The sequence below is a fragment of the Symphalangus syndactylus genome, chromosome 14, assembly GCF_028878055.3.
Source record: "Symphalangus syndactylus isolate Jambi chromosome 14, NHGRI_mSymSyn1-v2.1_pri, whole genome shotgun sequence".
Classification (NCBI taxonomy): Eukaryota; Metazoa; Chordata; class Mammalia; order Primates; family Hylobatidae; genus Symphalangus; species Symphalangus syndactylus.
The window spans coordinates 42,219,227-42,242,777 of record NC_072436.2 but is presented as its reverse complement, the minus strand read 5'-3'; the positions used below and the strand labels follow the sequence as shown (position 1 = coordinate 42,242,777).

The following is a 23,551-nucleotide window of genomic DNA, read 5'->3' as shown; positions in this document are numbered from 1 at the left end:
CAACACGGTGAAACCCCGTCTACTAAAACACAAAAAATTAGCCGGGTGTGGCAGTGTGCGCCTGTAGTTCCAGCTACTCGGGAGGCTGAGACAGGAGAATTGCCTGAAGCCGGGAGGCTGAGGTTGCAGTGAGCCAAGATAGCATCATTGCACTCCGGCCTGGGCCACAGAGTGAGGCTTCATCTCAAAAAAAAAAAAAAAAAAATATGTGTATATATATATATATATATAAATATTTGAGGAAATATTTTACTGAAAATCAGAGACTGAGGGAAGAAACCAGAGAGCTAAACTCCAGTCTAATAAAACTGTTATGTTCCAAATATGGAATAGGTTGTCCTGTGAGCCAGTGAGCACCTGATAGGAGAAGTATTCCAAGGGAAACAAGGTTAAAACAGATAATCGATTAAGGCCCTTCTAACATAAGATGCTTTTATTCCAGAGGATGCCTTTTCAGAGAAGCATCAGTTCCTTAGTATTTGCTTATTTAAATGGTTCCTGCTTTTAAAAAAGTTACGTTAGGTATGTGCGTGTGTTTAAAGGGCACGCTCCTCAGATGTCATTCAAATCGGTGGCACAAACAGAGTGGCAGTTCTCTGCACATGTGTGCACCGGTGATGTGGGAGAGGAGCAGGAGTGGGGCAAAGTCTGGAAAGGAAGTAGCAAGGGCAGGTTTCTATCACGTGACTAGAGATAGCTCCCTGGTTACTCAAATGGAGGTTGCATACCTCATAGGCATATTAAAATATCTTGAAAGGTCACAGGGCACTTCATACATCACTCATGAGGCTGACTAAAAAATTCCAGGAAAACTACAAAGAGGGAAACATTAAACAAGGGGGCGGAGAGGTGTGAATGTGACCATTATTCACACTGTGTGGCATTTCCAGCTCTGGCTATCAACAACTATTCCATCCATGTACATGAAGCATGCATTCATGGTTCCATTATTCACTACGACAGGCAGTTAATTCAAATACATTTTCAAATTCACAAAAAATTAAAAACAAGGAATCTTTTGTGGTATCAATAGTCACCAATTCTCTTACGAAGATTAAGTCATCAATATGGTACGACAGTCCCGCCTTTTCCATGGGGGATATGTTCCAAGACTCCAGGAGGATGCCTGAAACCACAGGTAGTACCATACCCTATGATTTTTCCTATATATAGACACCTATGGTAAAGTTAAGGCACAATGTAAGAGACTAACAGTAACAATTAATAATAAAATAGAACAATTATAACAATATATGTAATAAAAGTTATGTGAATGTGGTCTCTCTCTCTCTCTCAAAATATCTTATTGCAATATTTTCAGACTGTGGTTGACCATGGGTAACTGAAACCTCAGAAAGCCAAACTAAATAAGGATAAAGGGGGACTTCTGTACAATGCTGTATCTTTTGTAAACACTGCTTTTAAGGATGCTACACATTCTGTTACTCAAAGATCCTTTTAAAAGTATCTTTTTTCTTTGGGAGGCTGAGGCGGGCAGATAGCGTGAGGTCCGGAGTTCGAGACCAGCCTGACCAACATGGAGAAACCCTGTCTCTACTAAAAATACAAAATTAGCTGGGCATGGTGGCACATGCCTATAATTCCAGCTACTTGGGAGGCCGAGGTTGCGGTAAGCTGAGATTGAGCCATTGCACTCCAGCCTGGGCAGTAAGAGCAAGACTCAGTCTCAAAAAAAAAAAAAAAAAAAAAAAAGTATCTTTTGTTTTGTTTTGTTTTCTGAGACGGATTCTCGCTCTGTTGCCCAGGCTGGAGTGCAGTGGCATAATCTTGGCTCACTGCAACCTCTGCCTCTTGTGTTCAGGCAATTCTCCTGCCTCAGCCTCCTGAGTAGCTGGAATTACAGGCATGTGCCACCGTGCCTGGCTAATTTTTGTATTTTTAGTAGAGATGGGGTTTCATCATATTGACCAGGCTGGTCTCAAACTCCTGATCTCAAGTGATCCACCCGCCTCGGCCTCCCGAAGTGCTAGGATTACAGGCGTGAGTTACCATGCCCAACCCCATTTTTAGAAATTAGAAATAAATGCCAGGGAAAATATTTCTCTCTGCTGAGCTAGCAGATGACTTCCATCTAAATTCTGTGTGGTCCCTTCTGCCCTGCCTGCCTAGAAGTTAGAGCCCAGTCTTTGTGTTCACTTAAAAATTCCCTCGACCAGGGCTCTTGGCTGCCCTCTGTGCAAACCCCTTCTTCATACCCTGTATTATAAGGCTCCTGTTCTCCTCATGTTCATGGTTGTAACATAGCTGCATTTTTAAGTTGTAAATTACCGAGCATACTTTTTGGAAATACGAGGGGCATAAATGTTAAATGAAAAAATCATCCCAAGATACAGACTGACATATCAAATTGGGTAGTAATAATAACTTAACGACAGTCATGTAACCTGAGGGATAAATATAAACTGTACTTTTCCTTGAAGTGGGGAGGGCATATGGGAAATCCGTGTGTCACACACAACATGCCTCATGAGTTCTTCTAGAATCTTGTCAATAAAGGAATAGGGAAGACAGAATGTCAACGATATTTGGAGACATCATTTGTTCTGTGCATCTCCCCATTCTAGTCATCTAATGTTCACACACTACTATCTAAGCAAACATCATTTTACAAAGCTACATATAAAAATCTGGATTTATACAAACGATAAATTAAGGGATATTTGTTTCACAACAATATTGGCAAGGACATATTTAAATAACAGTCCTTTAATATAGAATTAAATAATGTTTCGAGTGGTATCTTTTTATTAGTGAATTGGTAAAACTAAGATTCATGCTATATGAGAGAGAAACTCTTGAATAAAAGAAACTAAACAAACATAATACCCATGTACAATATGTGATCTGTGATTGCATCCTGGTTCAAAAACGAAAACAGAAAAATCACCAAATAAAAAGGAACGATTTTGAAAGCCAGTCTTGGGGTAACTGGAGAAATCTGAATAAGGACTGAAGATTGGGTGAGATTATGGTATTCCTATTTTCTTAGGTAAGGGGAAGGACACAGGTATCCTATACTTTAACTTTTCTGTTGTGTGAACTGTTTCCAAATAAAACATCAAAATTTGAATTAAAAATAAATTAGTAAACTATTACTTTTACAAAACATTTCCTGCACAGTTCATTTACATAGCAAGTACTATAAGTGTATCTGAAATAATAAACTAGCACAATTGGATTACAGATTAACTCTTCAAGAAATCACGTGTTTTCAAGAAAATAGCTTTACTCAAAACCTAAATTGCTGCTTCAGAACTAGAAGCAAACAAAACTACAGAAGTTCAGTGGTGATTTTTTTGGTGCCAGGGCTACCCCAAGGTCATCTAGACCAGGGGTCCAATCCCCAGGCCGCGGACCAGTACTGGTCCACGGCCTGTTAGGAACTGGGCTGCACAGTATGAGGTGAGTGGTGGGCAAACAAGCATTACTGCCTGAGCTCCGCCTACTGTCAGATCAGTGGTGGCATTAGATTCCCACAGGAGCGCAAACCCTATTGCAAACTGTGCATGTGAGGGATCTAGGTTGTGCGCTCCTTATGAGAATCTAGTGCCTGATGATCTGAGCTGGAACAGTTTCATCCTGAAACCATCTCCCCTGGTCCATGGAAAAATTGTCTTCCAGGAAACTGGTCCCTGGTGCCAAAAAGGCTGGAAACCGCTAATCTAGACCATCTAATACATCCTGAGAGACTGAGTTCAAATGGAAAGCAAAGCTACTTCACAGCCTTCACAGATAACCATTTCACGGCAAACAACCATCCCCGCAACACTCAAAAAAGGCTTGATTAAGCCACAGTAAAAACGTTTATGGCTCATGGTTAAGATACTTCTTAGTAACCTAGTCCATTATGAGCCCTTGGTAAACCATTTCTAATGGAAGAATATTTGCTCAAAAGGCCAAAATTCTCTTTGGTCTCAGTCAAAGGAGTGAGATGACAAAGGGAAGGTCATCGTTTGGAAAGCATCGCAGTAAGACACATACATCGTGTTGCCACTGTGGCTGTGAGGCCCACCACCTTCAGGAGTTGGCCTGGGGCAAATGTGGCTTACTCTGCCAGGCACAAGGAAACATCCAGTGGTGTTTCTTCTTTTAGCCTTGGCACTAACAGACAAACCACCACTGAGACTGGTTGAATGAGGCACCTAAAAATTGTATACCGTAGATTCAAGGCACAGATTTCATGAAAGAAAAATGTCTGCACCCAAGAGGGTAGCTGCTGCAGCTTGCAGTTTATTGTAAGAATTTCAACGATTAGTCACTCCATAAATGTACTGCTTAAAAAAAAAAAAGGCCAAAGTTTTCATTTAATTTTAGGCTATGATTTTAAGTCAATATTCAAATACTACGTGTTGGAAAAGCTACTCTTTAAAGAACAAGTAGCCTACAAAAGAGTCTCATGCAAATTCTTGGAATAAATCCTCCAAATTAATAGGACATCTAAAAAATAAATGCAAATCGCATCAAACCAGCATACTTGCCTCTCTCTCAGCTTCTTTCAATATGGCTTCTTTCTCCTTTACTCGCTGCACAAACATCTGCTTCATTTCTTCTTCCTTCCTCTGACGTTCGCCATGGAACTCATGTCTTTTGGCTTCATAGGTCTCTTGAAGACTAAAAAGTTATTTGTGTTACTCTCCTGTTAAAAAGTGATATAGGTCGGGTATGGTGGCTCATGCCTGTAATCCCAACACTTTGGAAGGCTGAGGCGGGCGGATCACCTGAGGTCAGGAGTTCAAGACCAGCCTGGCCAACATGGTGAGACCCTGTTTCTACTAAAAATACAAAAAATTAGTCAGGCATGGTGGCGTGCGCCTGTAGTCCCAGCTACCTGGGAGGCTGAGGCAGGAGAATTGCTTCAGCCTGGGAGGTGGAGGTTGCAGTGAGCCAAGATCGCGCCACTGCATTCTAGCCTGGGCAACAGAGCAAGACTCTGTCTCAAACAAACAAACAAAAAAAGTGATACAATAAACTTTCAAAAATACAAGTGTTCACTTAATGCTATCAATAGGTTCTTGAAAACTGTAACTTTCAGTGAAGCAATGTATGATTAACCCAATTTTAACCATAGGGTAATCGATGTAAACAAGAATTAAGTTCCTATGGCATATTTCTGGTCACAAAAACATTACCAAACTTCTAAGTAAAGACTCAAAACCCTTCTAATATTAAACATTGAAATAAATGTTAGCTATATACACATTTAAGAAAAATTAACAAAAACAAGGACAATTAATTACCCAATTTTTGGTGCATCAGTGAGTGATGGCAGTCATCATGGTGAAGGTGAAATCAGGGAATAGACGTTTGCAAAGGGAAAACTGTAAAGATCACCTCCTACCACAATGTAATTCAAAAACAAACAATAACAAATATGGCAGGCTCACTGAGCGCTTTCACACCGCATTGCTTATTGTCCAACATTTGTGTATTGTATACTTAATAAATTTTTATGTTACAATAATATGTATTCATTCATTCATTCTCCAACCTGCTTACTCCAGTCAGGGTCATGGGTGGCTGGAGCCTATCCTAGAAGCTAAGTGAGAATTAGGCCTGGACAGCACGCCATTCCATTGCAGGGCACACTCACACCACCCCCACCCAACTCAGACTGGGACAATTTAGACATACCATGAACTTAACGCTTATAGCTTTGGGATGAAGAACTCAGAGAAAACCTGCAGATACAGGGAGAACGTGCCAACTCCACACAGACAGTGGCCATCACGGGGAATCAATTTTTTTTTTAATCAATGTTATAACAAAATGACATTGAACAAAACATTGTTATTCAAGAACCTGCCACACATCTCATGTTCAGCCTCATATATGTAACAGGTACCAATATTTTTTTACACATTGTAACCCAAAACATGAAATTTCCTACAGCATGAAATATGAAGCCACCCGTGTTAGTGCTGATATGGAGTACTAGAGTCATTGGAATCACTGTATGTAGAAACTTGGAAATCCTGAGTCATCTTTCACTCTTCCCTTACCCTATCTTTACCCTATCTCCCTATCTTATCAACAAAGTCCATTAGTTCAGCTTCTGAAGCTAAGTCTCTTAATATAACCTTCTTTCCATTTCTACAGGTATCTGATTACAGCCAAACCTGATCTTTGTGATTTTCTGCCTTCACTACTGCAACAATCTCCTAATTCATCTCTGAGCTTCTAGCTCCTCTTTCTTTCACTTTGTTCTTGTCACCCTCTAGATTTTCCACCAAAAACACAGATGTCATTATCTTTTCTCACCACATTAAAGTTATGCTATCTATAGAATAAGGTCCCACCTCCTTTAAATTGCACTCAAGAAACTTTATAATCTCTGGCCTAATTCTACCTTTCCAGATTGATTTCTCACCAAACAATTCTGATACCCTCAGGTTTCAGCCACACCAACCTGTTCATTGTTCCTAGAATGAACCTGGCATTTCAGGCTTCAGTTTGTGGCCACTGTCCACTTTCTACCCCCATGCTACCCTGCTAATCCTCTGCCCCTCAAGGGCAAATTCACATGCAACTTCCTCTGTAAAGTCTTCCCCACTCTCCCCTGTTGCAGGCCAAAAGAATGAGGGTCATGATCAACTCAGTATACCACTGGAGGCTATATTAGTAAAGAGCAAACTGTTCTCATAAATGCACTGACAAACTGCGTCTGCCATCCAGAAGGAATGCTAAGGGCAGTCACGACCCAGGCACAAGTGTTTCTTGTGATTATTTACAGGGCACATCTGAAGCCTGTTAGCAATAATATGAACCTATGATCAATTAAGCAGCTGACCAATCGTTACCTCTTCCTCCCTGTTCTTTCTACCCAATAAATATGAAGGGCTTAAGAAGCTCAGGGCGGCTGCCTTTGCGCATTAGAAGCAGGGCACTCTCTTCTTCTTCCCCTGGCCCCTTCCTTTAAAACAGTTTAAGTTTTCATTTCTGCGTTCGTCCTCCTTCGTTCAGTCCTGTAGTGACCGCCACACTCTCCAGTTAGAATTAACTGTTCCTTCCAAGCACTGCCATGGCATTTATATCCTGCCCGTCTCTCCCTTCTCATAGGTCACAAATCTTGAGAACAGAAAATGAATCCTTATTCATCTCTGTGACTATCCAGCAGAGCTCTCTAGACATTTCAGTTTCTTTATAAATGTTCATTCAATGACAAATTTCTGGGAAGAGGAGGCAGATTTAACCAGCATAACCAGCAGAGAAAGGATTATCCTGGAACTCTACCAGTAGCTGCCCTTTCCTATGTGTAGCATTTTGGAGGTATAATAAGCCTTCTTATATGTCAGAAACGCTGAGCCCTTCCATTTGGGCTTGCTGTAAGAATATCCCAAAGGTTTGACAGAGAACACAAATTCACTTTCCAGCTGCATTAGTGAGAAATTTCTATTGCTTATAAAAATAAATCAATTTCAAAATATGATGAATTAAGAAATCTTATTAATCTTAAATTTTGTAACTGGAGACATTAAGCTTTTAAGTATAGAATTCTATAAGTTCAAAGAAACAGAGTAAGAAATACTACACAGCAGGTACCATGGCTGAGAGGTGAGTGTGAGGCATGTACAGGAGGGGTTCCAAGAAGGAACAGATCCTAAACACTTGCATAAACATGTTCTTTAAAAGCAGAGACTACAAAAGTGCAAAATACCCTAGACATCACATGTCTCACACCCCAAGGAGGCATTTTACTTAGTACCAGGCTTTTTTTTTCCCTGTTGTGATCTTTTTTTTTTAAAGAAGCCCCTATATCAGCTACTTTCTTCATCTTTAGAAACCTCACTACATTTCACTAGTCCAACATGACTGATAGTCTTTAAAGACAAGCTTGATGTAAAAATATCTTGAATTCAGACTGGATTAAGAAAATGTAGCACATATACACCATGGAATACTATGCAGCCATAAAAATGATGAGTTCATGTCCTTTGTAGGGACACGGACGAAGCTGGAAACCATCATTCTCAGCAAACTATCGCAAGGACAAAAACCAAACATGGCATGTTCTCACTCATAGGTGAGAATTCAACAATGAGAAAACTTGGACACAGGAAGGGGAACATCACACACTGGGGCCTGTTGTGGGGTGGGGAGAGGCGGGAGGGATAGCATTAGGAGATATACCTAATGTAAATGATGAGTTAATGGGTGCAACACACCAACATGGCACATGTATATATATGTAACAAACCTGCACGTTGTGCACATGTACCCTAGAACTTAAAGATAATAAAAAAATTAAAAAAAGAAAAATTATTTAAAAAAATCTTGAATGCATAACAAACCTAAGTTTTTTAAAACAATCCTTCATTAATCTATACAAGCACTTGAGTTGTTCACAAGGAAAATACATCTACCCGGTGAAGACAAGAGACCCAACATTTGTTGAATATCTGCCACTGGCGGGGTACTCTTCTGGACTCCTTTATGTTGACTATTTAATTCCCACAGCAACCCTGAAGAACAAGCCCTGACATTCTAAATAAGAAAACTAAAGCACAGAGAGTAATCTGCCCAAAGAAACATAGCTGAAAAGTAAAAAGCTGGGATTTGAACCAGATTAGACTTGTTCCAAAGTCCATATTCCCAACTACCACAAATCAGATTGCCCCAATGTGGTGTCTCAGCAGGAGAAAGTGATAGACTGCTTCTGCATATTTTGCATCTTATTGTGCTGCTTTCCAACTTCTGACAATGTAAATTTACAAGGCCAATTTCAAGTAAAGAAACTTGTACTATTTTTCAAAAGGTGGTAAAGAAAGTTAGATCTGAAAGAGAATGGTCTATAAAGTTAGTATTCTAAAACTAATGCAATCATTGTTTCTTATCATAGATTTATTAAATAAAAATAAAAACACTTTCTTGCTATACTATTTCCTTTTCTAGCATAAAAGTAGCTTGCTGTCATAATTTTCTTTTTTTTTTTTTTTTTTTGAGATGGGGTCTCACTCTAATCCAGGCTGGATCATCCTGCCTTTATCACCCAAGTAGCTGGGACTATATGAGCATGCCACCACAGCTGGTTAATTTCTGTATTCTTTGTAGAGACAGAGTTTTGCCATGTTACCTAGGCTGGTCTCAAACTTCAAAGCTTCAGTGATCCACCTGTCTGGCCTCCCGAAGTGTTGGGATTACAGGCATGAACCACTGCATCTGGCCTGACATGAATATTTAATGCCAACATACTACTATTGTTGCAAATCTCACTGATTTAAAGTTGAAAACCAAAGAGAAAGAAAGAAAAAAATCTCAGTTGCTCATGTCATCAAGAAAAGTCCTTTCCTTCAACTGGGACATGTTTGTGTTTCAAGTACAGTTCCAATAAGCCTAGTGAACTTTTTCCAAGTCTACTATGAACTACCTGCAGAACTATTTAGTTCTTGAGAGTTCCAAAGACATGAAGTTTTACTAAAATTACGTCAAATACTTAAACAACTCTAAACTACTATGCATAAATCTTCCTTTCAAAGCTACAATACTTCAATTACAGTGATTTTGTGCTAAAAAGTTAAAGGTGATTAACTGTGGGAAAGAGATTAGTTAGGTTAATCTTTAAGTATTGAACTTGGGGATTTAAAGAGTTTTATAAAGGCATGTTTCCAATGGTTGAAATAATATAAAGTGTTAAGATCAGTTAATTAAACTATGACTATAATGCTATTTACGTGGGCCTCGTGACAAGCCTACGATTGGTGCTGGTAGATTAGGATACCCACTATGACTCAGCATACCCATTCAATAAAACGTAAGTGGAAAAACAAACAGAAGTTCTGGCAACAAAGAAGGCCAAGAAGTACAGTGACATAAAGGTCACCCAACAGGTTCACCTAACTTGTCTTTACTGCTAGATAGATGTAATACTGAGGGACAGATTTTACATGCCAACCAAATTACAACAACTACCAAATTAAATGGGAAAAGACTCCCGAGAAAACAGATAAAAATTCTTTTTTTTTTTTTTTGAGATGAAGTCTTGCTCTGTTGCCCAGGCTGGAGTGCAGTGGTGCCATCTCAGCTCACTGCAGCCCCCACCTCCCAGGTTCAAGCAATTCTCCTGCCTCAGCCTCCCACATAGCTGGGCTTATAGGTGCCCGCCACCACACCCGGCTAATTTTTATATTTTTACTACAGACAGGGTTTCATCATGTTGGCCAGGCTGGTCTTGAACTCCTGACCTCAGGTGATCCACCCGCCTTGGCCTCCCAAAGTACTGAGATTACAGGCATAAGCCACCGTACCTGGCCAGATATAACTTCTTGAAACTATAAAAAATAAAAGCTTCCTAATACATCAGACTATGAGCTACAAACGCCTTATCAAATCATTTAATCACATATGACAAAGCACCAGAAGAGACATTTTGCCTCAACTTTACCCAAGTGATCCAGAAATACAGTAGAAAGGTCTCTCTTAGGAAGACAATACTGAGCCACTGCTCCCACTTGCTCTGTAGCCTGACCTAAACTTACTGAGTTTCTTGCAGCCACTGCTCCCACCCAGTCCGTAGCCTGACCTAAGCTGAAGAATCTCCCTTTCTAATTTCCCCTTCTTTGTGTGATCAGTGAGCAGATGCTTCCAACCTGAAGAAATGCTCAGTAAATGGATGTGATGGGCAATCTATGATTCCTGACTACCTATCATGGAGTCCTTTCCTCTTGGTACCAGTATCCATTATTCTCATTACCTTTTTGGGGGCTACCTCTCCCCCATGGGATACAGTCTTGTGGGACAATTAATCAGGTTCGCACTCACTCCTAAACAAGAGATGGGAAAATGACCTACATCGGGCCTACTGGACATTCTTTCCCTGGACTATGAATTGTGAGCAGTGAACAAGGCTGGCTGGCAATGGTTTTCAGTTCATTCATTCCACTTCCAGAGCTAGAATGAAAGTGGTTTCTACCTGTTGCAGGCCTTCCCTTCAAATCTGCAAGTCCAGACCTATGTAGCCTTCCAACCACTGCCTTTTTTTTTTTTTTTTGTCTTTTGAGATGGACTCTCGCTCTGTCACCCAGGCTGGAGTGCAGTGGCACGATCTTGGCTCACTGCAAGCTCTGCCTCCTAAGTTCACGCCATTCTCCTGCCTCAGCCTTCCGAGTAGCTGGGACTACAGGCACCCACCACCACGCCTGGCTAATTTTTTGTAATTTTAGTAGAGATGGGGTTTCACTGTGTTAGCCAGGATAGTCTTGATCTCCTGACCTCGTGATCCGCCTGCCTCGGCCTCCCAAAGTGCTGGGATTACAGGCGTGAGCCACCGCATCTGGCCCCAACCACTGCCTTTTTTAACTGAACACAAAGTGGTCTTCATTATTCTCCAAGAATTGTCAAGGAAGCACCTCTGTACTTGTGCAGCATAAACCTGGCCCTCAACTTTGACACAGCAGCAGACTCCCTCTTTCTTGATCCCCTCTGTTAACTTCCAAGATGTGACACTGCTGGTTTTCCTCCCCCTCCCTTCTCAAGCTCTCCTATCTGCTCCTCCAGCTGACAAATACTAAAGTGACTCAAGGCTGTTTCCGAGTCACCTTTCTTTCTAGATGTACTTCTCTCTACAGGCAGTCTTATCCCTGGTCACACTTAGAATTAATCATTTAAATACCCATGACTCTTAAGTGTATTTCTTTGGCCCGGCCCTTCTCTGACCTCCAGAAAGATACCCCAAAGTGCTTACTTGTAATTGTCACTTTGCTGTTTCAGAAGAAACTCAGTCAACAGGTCCCAAACTGTGACCTCCATCGTGCCTACCACTGCTGCCTCACACACACAAAAAAGCTAGTCCTCCTTCAGCCACACCTATCTAGATGAATGCAGTAACCATCCACCTAGCCATGAAACCACAAATTCAGGAGACTAGGAGTCTCCTTCTAGCCTCCTGCTTTCTCACTTTATTATACCCAAACAACCACTAAGTTCTTCCAATTTTACCTTCTAGTCATGTCTCAAATATGTCCAGCTCTTTATTTTCATTGATCTCACTTTAGTCGAAGAAATGCTCTCCTAACTGGCCTCTCCTAAGCATCTCTGCACACCCCTTCAATACCTCCTTCACATTAGAGCGAAGAATAATTTTTAAAATGCAAATATTATTCCTAAAATAGCGTTGCCTTCCTCTTAGGACAAAGATCAAAATCCTCCCCAGGGCCTCCACAGCTGCTGCCTGCCTGTTCTCTTCTCTCATCTCACGTGAGCCCAGGCCTGCCTCATCTGTCCTGCTGTACTGCAGTGCACTGATCTTCTTCCGGAGTCTTACAGATGCCATTCTCTCTCCATCTTCAGCCCTTTGTGTATGTCTTGCTCTGTTTTCCCCAAGTTATTACAGCTCAAAATAGTCACTGCCTCAAGAAAGTCTTCCCGAATTTTCCAGCTTAAATTTGGAAACCCCCCCACCCACACCACCCATTTTACACTGTCTGCCTCTCCTTTAGTGCTTATATCACAGCTACAATGTACTGTGCAATTAGGTGTTTAATTTTTGAACTCCCCTACAAGAACATAAACTCCATGAGAAATAATAGTAATCTCTAGCATTTAGCAGAGCCTTTTAAAAAAATACTTAATATTGTACCCAGTATTATTCACTGTTGACTCCCAAATTACTATGGCAGCCCTAACTTCTCCCTAGCTCCAGATTCATGTTTCTAATAACCTACTCAAACGCTTCACCTGACTATTTAATAAGCAGCTTAATGTAACATTTCTAAAACTTCTGGATTACCAACTACACCCCTAAAATCTGATTCCCATCCTACTCAGGTCAATAATGATCACCACCAGTCACCCCATTTTCTAGGTCAAAATGGTGACTGAGTTATCCTTGATCCCTCTCTTTCCTTCAAATCCCATATGCAAAAATAATTTATCAGTGGGTCCCACGGACTTTAACTTCAAATTACATATCCTCAGCCAGGTGTGATCCATCACTGTAATCCCATCACTTCAGGAGCCCAAGGCAGGCAGATAACTTGAGGCCAGGAATTCAAGACCAGCCTGGCCAACAGGATGAAACCCTGTCTCTACTAAAAACACAAAAATTAGCTGGGGGTGGTGGTGCACGCCTATAGTCCCAGCTACTCAGGAGGCTGAGGCATGAGAATCGCTTGAACCCGGGAGGCGGAGGTTGCAGTAAGCAGGGATCATGCCACTGAACTCCAGCCTGGGCAACACGGTGAGACTCCATCTCAAAAATAATAATAATAATAAAATTAAATTAAAAAAAAAAAAAAACGTGTCCTAAGCATGCTTCTCACCCCTGTCACTACCCCTCTCTTTCACGCCTCCATCTTCTCATGCCTGGACCACCATGGCAACCTAACTTGGTCTTCCCACTTCCGCCTGCCCCCTCAACTCTCTTCTTCACATAGGGGTCCTCCTCCCACCCCTCAACAGAGACGCTACACAGGCAGGGTCTCTGTTTGATCCAACAGTGCACATACATCCAATGACTAGCATTTGGCTGAGCAGACAGCAGACAAACTAACTATTTGCTGAATGACTAAGAATTCTGACTTCAGATTTCTAGGCTTCATCTCTGGAAATTCTGACCCTGCATTTCTTAATCATCCACAGGTGACTGAGGATGACTCCACCAGACACCCAGGCCGGTCTCCTCAGAGAGGACTTCAAAGCTGTCCCTGCCCGCTCTTGCTCAGGACCCCTTCCACCTCAGTGCACAGAGGCCTCTGAAGTGACCCTGAGACTTGGAAGAAATGAGAAGTGAGTCTCCTCTGAGAAACACTAGGGAAGCTAACTCGAGATGATTAATCTTCAGTGAAGACAATACCATGAGAAAATTGTCATTTACGAGAATGACTGGCCCACAACCAGAAGCATCCTATGCCTGAATTTGGTAAGGGTGGGTTAAGTACACACAGTGCTTTTTCTTTGAGATGGAGTCTCGCTCTGTCGCCCAAGTTGAAGTGCAGTGGCACGATCTCAGCTCACTGTAAACTCTGCCTCCCAGGTTCAAGTGATTCTCCCACCTCAGCCTCCTGAGTAGCTGGTTTTACAGGAGTATGCCACCATACCCAGCTAATTTGTGTAATTTTAGTAGAGACGGGGTTTCGCCATGTTGGCCAGGCTGGTCTTGAACTCCTGACCTCCAGTGGTCTGCCCGCCTTGGCCTCCCCAAGTGCTAGGATTACAGGCATGAACCACTACATCCAGCCCTAGGTATATACAATTCTTAATTCATTAGGCTACCAGAAGTGAAAACGTTAATTAACTCCAGACTGAAGAAATTTAAAAATTTAACTTCACTTAAGATTAAGTCTTCCAAAAGCTTATATGCAACAGCAGCACTGACTTGATGCACTCCTCCCCCTTTCTTTTGTTTACTCTGGTGCAGGTGCTAAGAACCAGGAAAATAACAAATGCAAACAATGCAATGGAAAAGGAATCCTCAGTCTCATAAGAGAGTTTAAAATAGCACTTGTCCCAAGGATCTCATGCTTTCCTGCATGCAAACACTGTTCTGGAATGCTACATCAAATTGATCTGATTCAGTACACTAAGGATTCGAGTTGCATAAAGTCTGGGATAGAGCACCATATAAAATTACCAAGGAAGTTTCTACAACTTCTAATGCTTTATATTACTGAGCAAGAAGGGTTCAGGTTCTAAAATTCTTATAACTACACTGTAATATGGCAAGAAACAATCTAATCTCTGACTCCCTACAAGCACTCTCATTCTTCCTTTATGTTTTGCTAAGCTTCACTCATTCCAAAACCTTTACAGAAGAAAAACCAACAGAAAATGTTTAGTTTATTTTAAATGATTCCTGAGGACTGGTATGGAGGCTCATATTTGTAATCCCAAAGCTTTGGGAGGCTGAGGTAGGAGGATCACTTGAGGCCAGGAGTTTGAGACCAGCCTGGGCAACATAGTAAGACCCTGTCTCTACAAAAAATAAATAAATAAAAATAAGAAAATGATTTGTGTTCCAACTTACCTTTATGACAACAGTTAAATATATCATCGTCTCAGATAAATACAAAAAGAAATCAAATAATGAGGGTATTTTCCTTCAGTTACTCATGTCAGCATGAACTGAAACAGGAGGGCTCTGCCATACATTCTTCATCATATTTAACTCTTTTTGAGTCAGACAAGGACTTAAAAAGCAAGACTCTTCAAAAGCAAGAAGGAGTCAAGTGATTCAAGAAGCACAATAATTAGTCATTACCAAATGATTCTATGTCATGGTTTTGGGAGATTCTAAAAAACACACGCCCCATCATCCTGGATATATAAAAATATGCAATCCTCTCTAACTTCCTCTTTGGTTGGCTTCCCAAGAACCCCACCCTACCTGACCGGCTTGTTTTCTGGGCCCACATCTGTAAAGCCCATTTCCTCCAGTTTGCAGCGCCTATAAAGCTCATAGTGCCTGGTATGGGTCTGCTCTCGCAGGTCCTCCATATTTGTACAAATGAGCATTTCCCGCAGCTTTACAAAGTCACAGTGGTTTTCATTTTCCACTAGCCAAAAAAAAAATAAGAAAAGAGCAACACTGGATTTTAATTCCTGGCACACAATTAAGTGTTTGCTGAATGAACAAATAAATGAAAACATGTGAAACAACAAATAGCAAAATGATCAGTTTGATTAATAGCTATGATTATTTTATACAAGTAACCAAGGAAGAAACTCTTGCAGTATAAACACTGTACCATAGGCAATGTGAATTAACAGACCAGGAGATTTACTTTAAATTTAGTAGCCAATGGATCACCAGGAAATAGCAAAAAAGACACAACTTATTGTTAACCAAGTGTTCTAGTTACTTCACACTAATATTTTGTTAGCAGTTTACAAACTATCCTGAAGACATTTCACAATGTTTAAAAAGAATATGTAGGCTGGGCGCAGTGGCTCACGCCTGTAATCTCAGCACTTTGGGAGGCCGAGGCGGGCGGATCATGAGGTCAGGAGATCGAGACCATCCTGGCTAACATGGTGAAACCCCATCTCTACTAAAAATACGAAAAATTAGCCGGGCATAGTGGCAGGCGCCTGTAGTCCCAGCTACTTGGGAGGCTGAGGCAGGAGAATGGCATGAATCTGGGAGGTGGAGCTTGCAGTGAGCCGAGATCGCGCCACTGTACTCCAGCCTGGGCGACAGAGCGAGACTCCATCTCAAAAAAAAAAAAAAAAAAAAAGAGTATGTAATATTAGTTCACTAAAACTTCAAAGTAGTAAATTCTACAAACTCAAGAATACTATCCATCTCTGCTATAATTATCAAATTCTTTTTATACAACACATTTATGATCCTGTGTTAGACACTATTCAAAATTAGTGAACACACTTACATGATCCTTCTTCTATGTTTATGGTGACCAGAGGAGTACAAATAAATATATTTGATTGTGACCAATACTCTATAGTATAATTATTACTTTTATATTTTTTATAAAATTAAAAACGTTACATTTTCTCAATATTTTCCATTAATTACAAAATTTATCAATTAAGAAAAAAATCAGCGTTTGGAAATCTATACTAGTAAGGGTAATCTATTCACCATTAATTAGCACTATAAGTAAATGAACCATACAATACTATTTACTTACTCATTATAATGTCAAATAAATAATCTAAATGTCAAGTGGATTTAACTTTTTAAGTTGGCTGACTGGCTTATTCTGGAAATAGCTGGCAATACTTTGATCAGTAAAAATATATAAATTTATAAGATGGTTGACTGTTCTTATAGTTAAGTGGTAATTAGTGATGTTTTATATCTGAATACTACTTTCTACATTCACATTTTGGTCAGAGTGCCCCACTGGTGTTTCCCACAGGGTACAGCGGGGGCAGGGGGAATAATGTGTGTGTGGCATAATGAGAAGGGGGAGGCTCTATATGGCCTCCGGACTTTGGCTAAAATAGTACACAGCCAACTCCTCTGACAACCAATCACATCCAAACTAAGCATCACCCCAAAGAAGGCATGAAAGGCAGCTTTGAGATTACTAGATAGATACATATTTCTAGTCATCCTTTGTCTCATTTACCTTGTACAACACCCCAAGGGTACTGGCGAGCTTTGACCATCTTGTTTCCGACTTTTACCTCATCCATACTTCCCACAACAGCAAACGGCAACTGTCCCTGAAAAAGAATATCGAGCACATCTTCTCATACCACTGTGATAACTGACTAGATAAAAGAAATTTTATGTAAGAGAGAAGAGAATAATTAAATAAGAAACCTATTAAAATCGAATGGTCAGCTATGCCTCAGATTTTAAAACCTGCCAGTGAATATGTGCTAACTGTTCTATAAGAGTCATCTTTGGGCCCATAAAGAAAAGTATTTACATGTAAGGCATTATGCTATTGGGAATACACACAAACAAAAAATTTTTATTTATTTATTTTTATTTTTATTTTTTTGAGACACAGTCTTGCTCTGTCGCCCAAGGTGAAGTGCAGTGACACGATCTCAGCTCACTGCAGCCTCTGCCTCCTGGGTTCCAGTGATTCTCCTGCCTCAGCCTCCCGAGTAGCTGGGATTACAGTTGCCCGCCACAACACCCAGCTAATTTTTGCATTTTTAGTAGAGACAGCGTTTCACCATGTTGGCCAGGCTTGTCTCGAACTCCTGACCTCAGGTGATCTGCCTGTCTTGGGATTATAGGTGTGAGCCCTATAATCCCAAAGTGCTGGGATTATAGGTGTGAGCCACTGCACCTGGCCGAAAAAGAACTTTCCCCTAAAAGACAAAAATAATGTTGAGGAAATTACACATACACACACCCACAGTATACAAAATGTGTATGTAACTACACAATAGTGTATTCCTATTGTGTGTGTGTGTACAGTGTGTGTGTGTATAGATACGGTACTAATATAAAGTAGTATACAAAGTCCCAAATTAATATCAATATAGTAAATGTCCTAGAAATTGAGAGGAGTCAGAGATCACTAAGAGCAGGAAGATACAAGCTAAGCCAGATCAAGAACAAGACTTAGATGGATAAGCAAAGTGGGAAGAAATGGCTTAGAAAAGGAAGATTCTGAACAAAATGCAATAGCTAGGTTCAGGGGCAGGGAGTAGACTGGTCTGTCTGAAGTTGAGGATTAATATAGGGAAAAGTCTAATGTAAAAATTATTAATTACTATGTTTAATATTTTAAAATTGACATAGTTTCTTAATGGTGGCTTTCTGAATATTCTAGTTGAGCACAAGAAATAAAATTAGATGTAAAGACAATTTAACATATAGGAATTAAGATCACCTCATTTACATTAGTCAGTTTTTTTACAGATTTAGTTTAGGTACACTAATATAAAAGTGGTATGAAAAATCAGAAAAGGAAAATAGAAGAAATGGAATGAACAATTATTGAAAGTCACTGTTAGGCGATTAACAAAGGTGACATCATTTATCCCTCACAACATCCCTTAAGATGGGCACTATTAACCTAACTTTGTAGATATGTTAAGTCTCAGGGAGGTTAGTAACTCCAATGAACATATGGCCAACCAAGCCTGTCGGATTTCAAAACCCATGATCCTACAAAACATAACCAGGTGTTTTAAAAATGTGTTAGCTTCAAGAAAGTAAAATAAAGAACTTAGTCACCTTCCACTGTATTAAACTAAAAGTTATATGAATGTAACTTGACACTATAAGAGAGAAGGAGCATAAATACTAGTTTTAAGAGACCTCCTTAAAGATTTTAAGATTCTACAGCATGCAAAGGAAGGCTGTAAAGTCTTCTCATGTTTATAAAGACAGGGTAGGAAGGTGTCATCTTTCTAAGACAATTACATATGGCTCCACAAAAGGTATATCCCAGTCTCACAAATGTATCACTTTATTTTGGTGAAAGCAGAGTGAAAGAAAAACATGCTTAAAAATAAATTCTCCTTACACTTTTTCCAACTTAAAAAACTAAACATTTTCTCATACTGGACTTTTTGAAAATTCACCTTGTTTGAAGTCTTTTTGGAAGACACAAGTGAAAGTATATTAGTAGCAATATTACTCACAAATTACAGTTTTATTTTCACATGGAAAACAGAATTAACATTCAATCAGCTCACATTCATTGCAGCGTTGACCTTAGCAATAGTGTCATCATCCGTTGGGAACTGGTATATCTGGACGCCATTGCTGACCAATTCACTCATGAGCTTGATCTTAAACTTCTGTAATTCAGTTTTAGAAACCGTATCTGCTTTGGCAATCACTGGTATAATGTTTACCTATTAAGAATAGAGAAAAACAAAATCTTATTGAGGATTTTTTTTTTTAATCCTGCAGCTGATTTTTCACTCAAAACCGTTCATTCTGACTATGAATTTCCCTAAACCTAGATCGGGGGCTGGCAAACTACAGTCCATCTTGCTGTTGATCTTGATACATAAAGATTTACAGGAACACTGCCATGCCCATTTGCTTGTGTACTGTCTACAGTTGCGTTCACACTACAACAGCAGAGATGAGTTGCTGCTGCCATAAACCACAGGGCCTGTGAAGCCCGGTGTATTCTCAGCCTGGCCCTCTGCAGAAAAGGCATGCCAACCCCGACCTACCTAGATGGCCATTCTCCTGTACATATACACCCCTTACACACTTATTTCTACAGATGCTGGCCACACAATCTTTTTTTTTTTTTTTGAGATGGTGTCTCGCTCTAACCCAGGCTGGAGTGCAGTGGTGCAATCTCAACTCACTGCAACCACTGCCTTCCGGGTTCAAGCGATTCTCTTCCCTCAACCTCCCAAGTAGCTGGGATTACAGGCACCTCAATCAATGCTTTCAGAAACCAGAACTCTTGTAAGATTAATCTTTCATTTGAATTTAGGTTTAGAAATCTCACATTTTCTTTTCTCTCAAAATCTTGCAATTTCATCATACACTTAAAAAGTAAAATGTGATAAAAGGTAAACTGAATTGCCTCCTCAATTCACTAAGAATTTTTATTTTTTAATAATCTAAGCACTAAGTAACCAGGGTGATTGATCCCTCAGCAAAACTAAAAGACAGGTGAAGCTTCTCTTTCTGCCTCTTGTTTCAGGACTGACTCCATGCCTACCTGTGCCCCATTGTCACAGACTTACTTAGAAAGCAGAGGAAGGAAACTGTATGTACTACTATCAATTAAAAGCACTCATGACACAAAGGACTAACTTTCTCAGTATTATTTAAATTCCTATCACTGACAGAGGGCAAGAGATTTGGGGTTGTGAAGACCAAATAACTTGTAAATCTAGTTCTGTAAGATTAATATCCCCACAGAAGACTGATAGCTCCCCAAATTTGTGACTGGTGGTTCTTAAGTTTTTTAGTTTGTTTTTCATCAAAAACCTCAGGCTGATCAGTCATATGTATCAAGACAGTAAAACCTCAATGTAATTTTCAGATTAAAAGTAAAAAACCGACCGGGCGCGGTGGCTCATGCCTGTAATCCCAGCACTTTGGGAGGCTGAGGCAGGTGGATCACCTGAGGTCGGGAGTTTGAGACCAGCCTGACCAAAATGAAGAAACCCCATCTCCACTAAAAATACAAAAAAATTAGGTGGGCATGGTGGCACATGCCTGTAATCCCAGCTACTTGGTAGGCTGCGGCAGGAGAATCGCTTGAACCCAGGAGGCAGAGGTTGCAGTGAGCCGAGATCGCGTCATTGTATTCCACACTTCAGCCTGGGCAACAAGAGCAAAACTCTTGTAAAACTCTTGTAAAAAAAAAAAAAAAAAAAAAGGAAAAAATTATAATTCCTATTCTATTCTTAATTTTTTTCTCTTCTCAAATTTCACATTGATGCCAAGTATATATCTGAATTTATCAGTCTTCCATATGCTCCAAAGGAGAGAAATTTTTTCTATCTATCTATAAAATTAATGGCAGAAAACTTTCCAGCAATCCTAAGTAAACAACTTTCCTGTTAAATTAGTCAAAGTACATAAACATTTTGGTGCCAAGTCCTTAGTTTCAATATTATATACTTAGGTATTCAAGAAATTATGCCAAGTTAATAACTTATAATTGCTTGCACAATAAACTGCAGTAGACTGAATACTAAACATCAATGTTTACATGACTATTAGAGGGAGGGAAAGTAACAGATATTGCCCAAAGAGGGTCGCTTGTCACCAATGGCGTAAGAGAAGATAACTTTCCATGTCAAGCAGTTGAGTGTTCCGCTTTTTAGGAACAGAAGACAACTATCTGGAGGTGGCCTGGGGAGTGGCAAGATGAGGTCAGCAACGACACCTCTCATCTTTATGTAGTACCCTTGTGTAAGTTAGAATTTCCCTATACCTGCCAACTGCCCCGACAAAAAAAAAAACCTGTGTAATGCTATTTAAAATGGGCCAAATCAAGTAATTTCAGCATATCCTAGTTTTTCCTTTAAACTTATAACAAAGCTTAGGTGTTAACTTCCTGTCTAGTTTGTACAATAGAAAGCTAAAGGCAGGATTTTGATAAGGTAGTCCCAATTTTAGAATTCATCTCTCATCAACTGAATAAGGCAGTAGTGAGTAGTGACAATCTTTAAATGAGTGCATGATACCCATGACCTCTACTGTTACCATAAAATATTTCATTTTCGTTTGAATGAAATAAGATATTGGTCAAAAGGTAATACTGTAATGCTCATTAATATCTTTACAGCTGCCCCCCTCATCATCTGTGGGTTCTGCATCCACAGATTCAACCGAGGATCAAAAATATTAGGGGAAAAAAATTTTTTAATGACAATACAACAATAGAAATAATACAAATTTTAAAATACAATATAACAACTATTGACATAGCATTTACATTGTATTAGGTTTTTTTTTTCCCAAGATGGAGTCTAGCTCTGTCGCCCAGGCTGGAGAGCAGTGGCGTGATCTCGGCTCATTGCAACCTCCGCCTCCCAGTTCAAGCAATTCTCCTGCCTCAGCTTCCTGAGTAGCTGGGATTACAGATGCCTGCCACCATGCCCAGCTAATTTTTTTGTATTTTTAGTAGAGACAGGGTTTCACTGTGTTGGCCAGGCTGGTCTCGAACTCCTGACCTCGTGATCCGCCCACCTCAGCCTCTGAAAGTGCTGGGATTACAAGCATGGGCCACCACACCCGGCCTCTATTAGGTATTATAATGAGTAATGTAGAGATTATTTAAAGTATATGCAAGGATACAAGTAGGTTATATATAGTCATATGCGGCTTAACCATGGTGACGTGGTTTGGATTTGTGTCTTCACCCAAATCTCATGTAAAATTGTAATCCCCAGTGTTGGAGGGGTCTGGTCAGAGGTGACTGGATCATGGGGACAGAGTTGTCCCTTGCTGTTCTTGTGGTAGTGAGTTCTCACGAGATCTGGTTGTTTAAATGTGTGTAGCACCTCCCCCTGCACACTCTTCCTCCTTCTCAGGTCATATAAGACATGCCTGCTTCCCCTTCGCCTTCCGCCATGGTTTTAAGTTTCCTGAAGCCTCCCCAGCCAGGCTTCTTGTACAGCCTAAGAAAATGTAAGTCAATTAAACCTCTTTTCTTCATAAATTACTCAGTCTCAGATAGTTCTTTATAGCAATGTGAGAACGGACTAATAAACATGGTGATAGAAATGCGACAGAAATAAGATCTTAGGTGATTTTGATGTTGCGTGAACATCACAGAGTATACTCACACAAACCTGGATGTTATAGCCTATGACACACCTAGGCTGTATGGTATGGCTCATTGTTTCTAGACTATAAGCCTGTACAGCATATAACTACACTGGATACTGCAGACAACTATAATACAATGGTAGGTGTGTGTATATGTAGGCAAGTATAATGCAATGGTAAGTACGTGTATATCTAAACAAATCTAAACACAGAAACATATAATACAGTACAGTAAAAATAAGGTATAATCTTATGGGACCACCATTCTATATTTGGTCCCTTGCTGACTAAAATATAGTTTTGCACTGCAAGACTGTCCTACACTATTTTATATAAGGAATTTCAGCATCCTCAGGGTATTGAAACCAATCCCCCTTGGATACTGAGGGATGACTAGGAAGCATCTAGAACTAGTTGTTACAAGAGTTTGCAGGTTGAACTGCTGGTTCAAGGTGGACTGCCTCTGAACAAGTGCTCATTAGCTCTTCCATTTATTCCTGAAAATCCACTAAGGGAATACATCAATATAAATTGCTCCTGGCTAACACTTCTTAAAGACTTTTGATGAGTCAAAGGTGGTTGGGTTGGCCAGTTACCTCGAATACCAATATGTAAATATCATCAATAAACTGTGCCTGTTAATTTTTAAATAAGTTTTAAATAACAAAACAGTAACAGAGCTGCTTCATATATGCCAGGCATTATACTAAATGCTTTGTAATATTCATCTCAGCTAATCTTCCCAAAAGTCTTAGAGTGAGCTCTCTCTAGCCCTTTTTTTTTTTTTTTTTTTGAGATGGAGTCTCGCTCTGTCGCCTAGGCTGGAGTGCAGTGGCGTGATCTTGGCTCACTGCAAGCTCTGCCTCCCGGGTTCATGCCATTGCTCTGCCTCCCGCGTTCATGCCA

The 23,551-nt window shown here is 40.2% G+C and overlaps 1 protein-coding gene across 10 annotated transcripts in view; it reads right to left on the bottom strand.

Annotated features, from left to right (window-relative positions):
• Nucleotides 1-23,551, bottom strand: part of SEPTIN10 (septin 10) — a 76,076-nt gene that overhangs the window by 5,655 nt on the left and 46,870 nt on the right. For all 10 annotated transcript variants that reach the window (XM_055240632.2, XM_063616652.1, XM_055240630.2 and 7 more), the window contains 4 exons: nucleotides 19,084-19,245; nucleotides 17,046-17,142; nucleotides 15,338-15,506; nucleotides 4,500-4,632 (listed from right to left, as the gene is read on the bottom strand). In XM_055240632.2, the coding sequence (XP_055096607.1) occupies nucleotides 4,500-4,632; nucleotides 15,338-15,506; nucleotides 17,046-17,142; nucleotides 19,084-19,245 (561 nt within the window). The remainder of the gene's footprint in view (nucleotides 1-4,499; nucleotides 4,633-15,337; nucleotides 15,507-17,045; nucleotides 17,143-19,083; nucleotides 19,246-23,551) is intronic.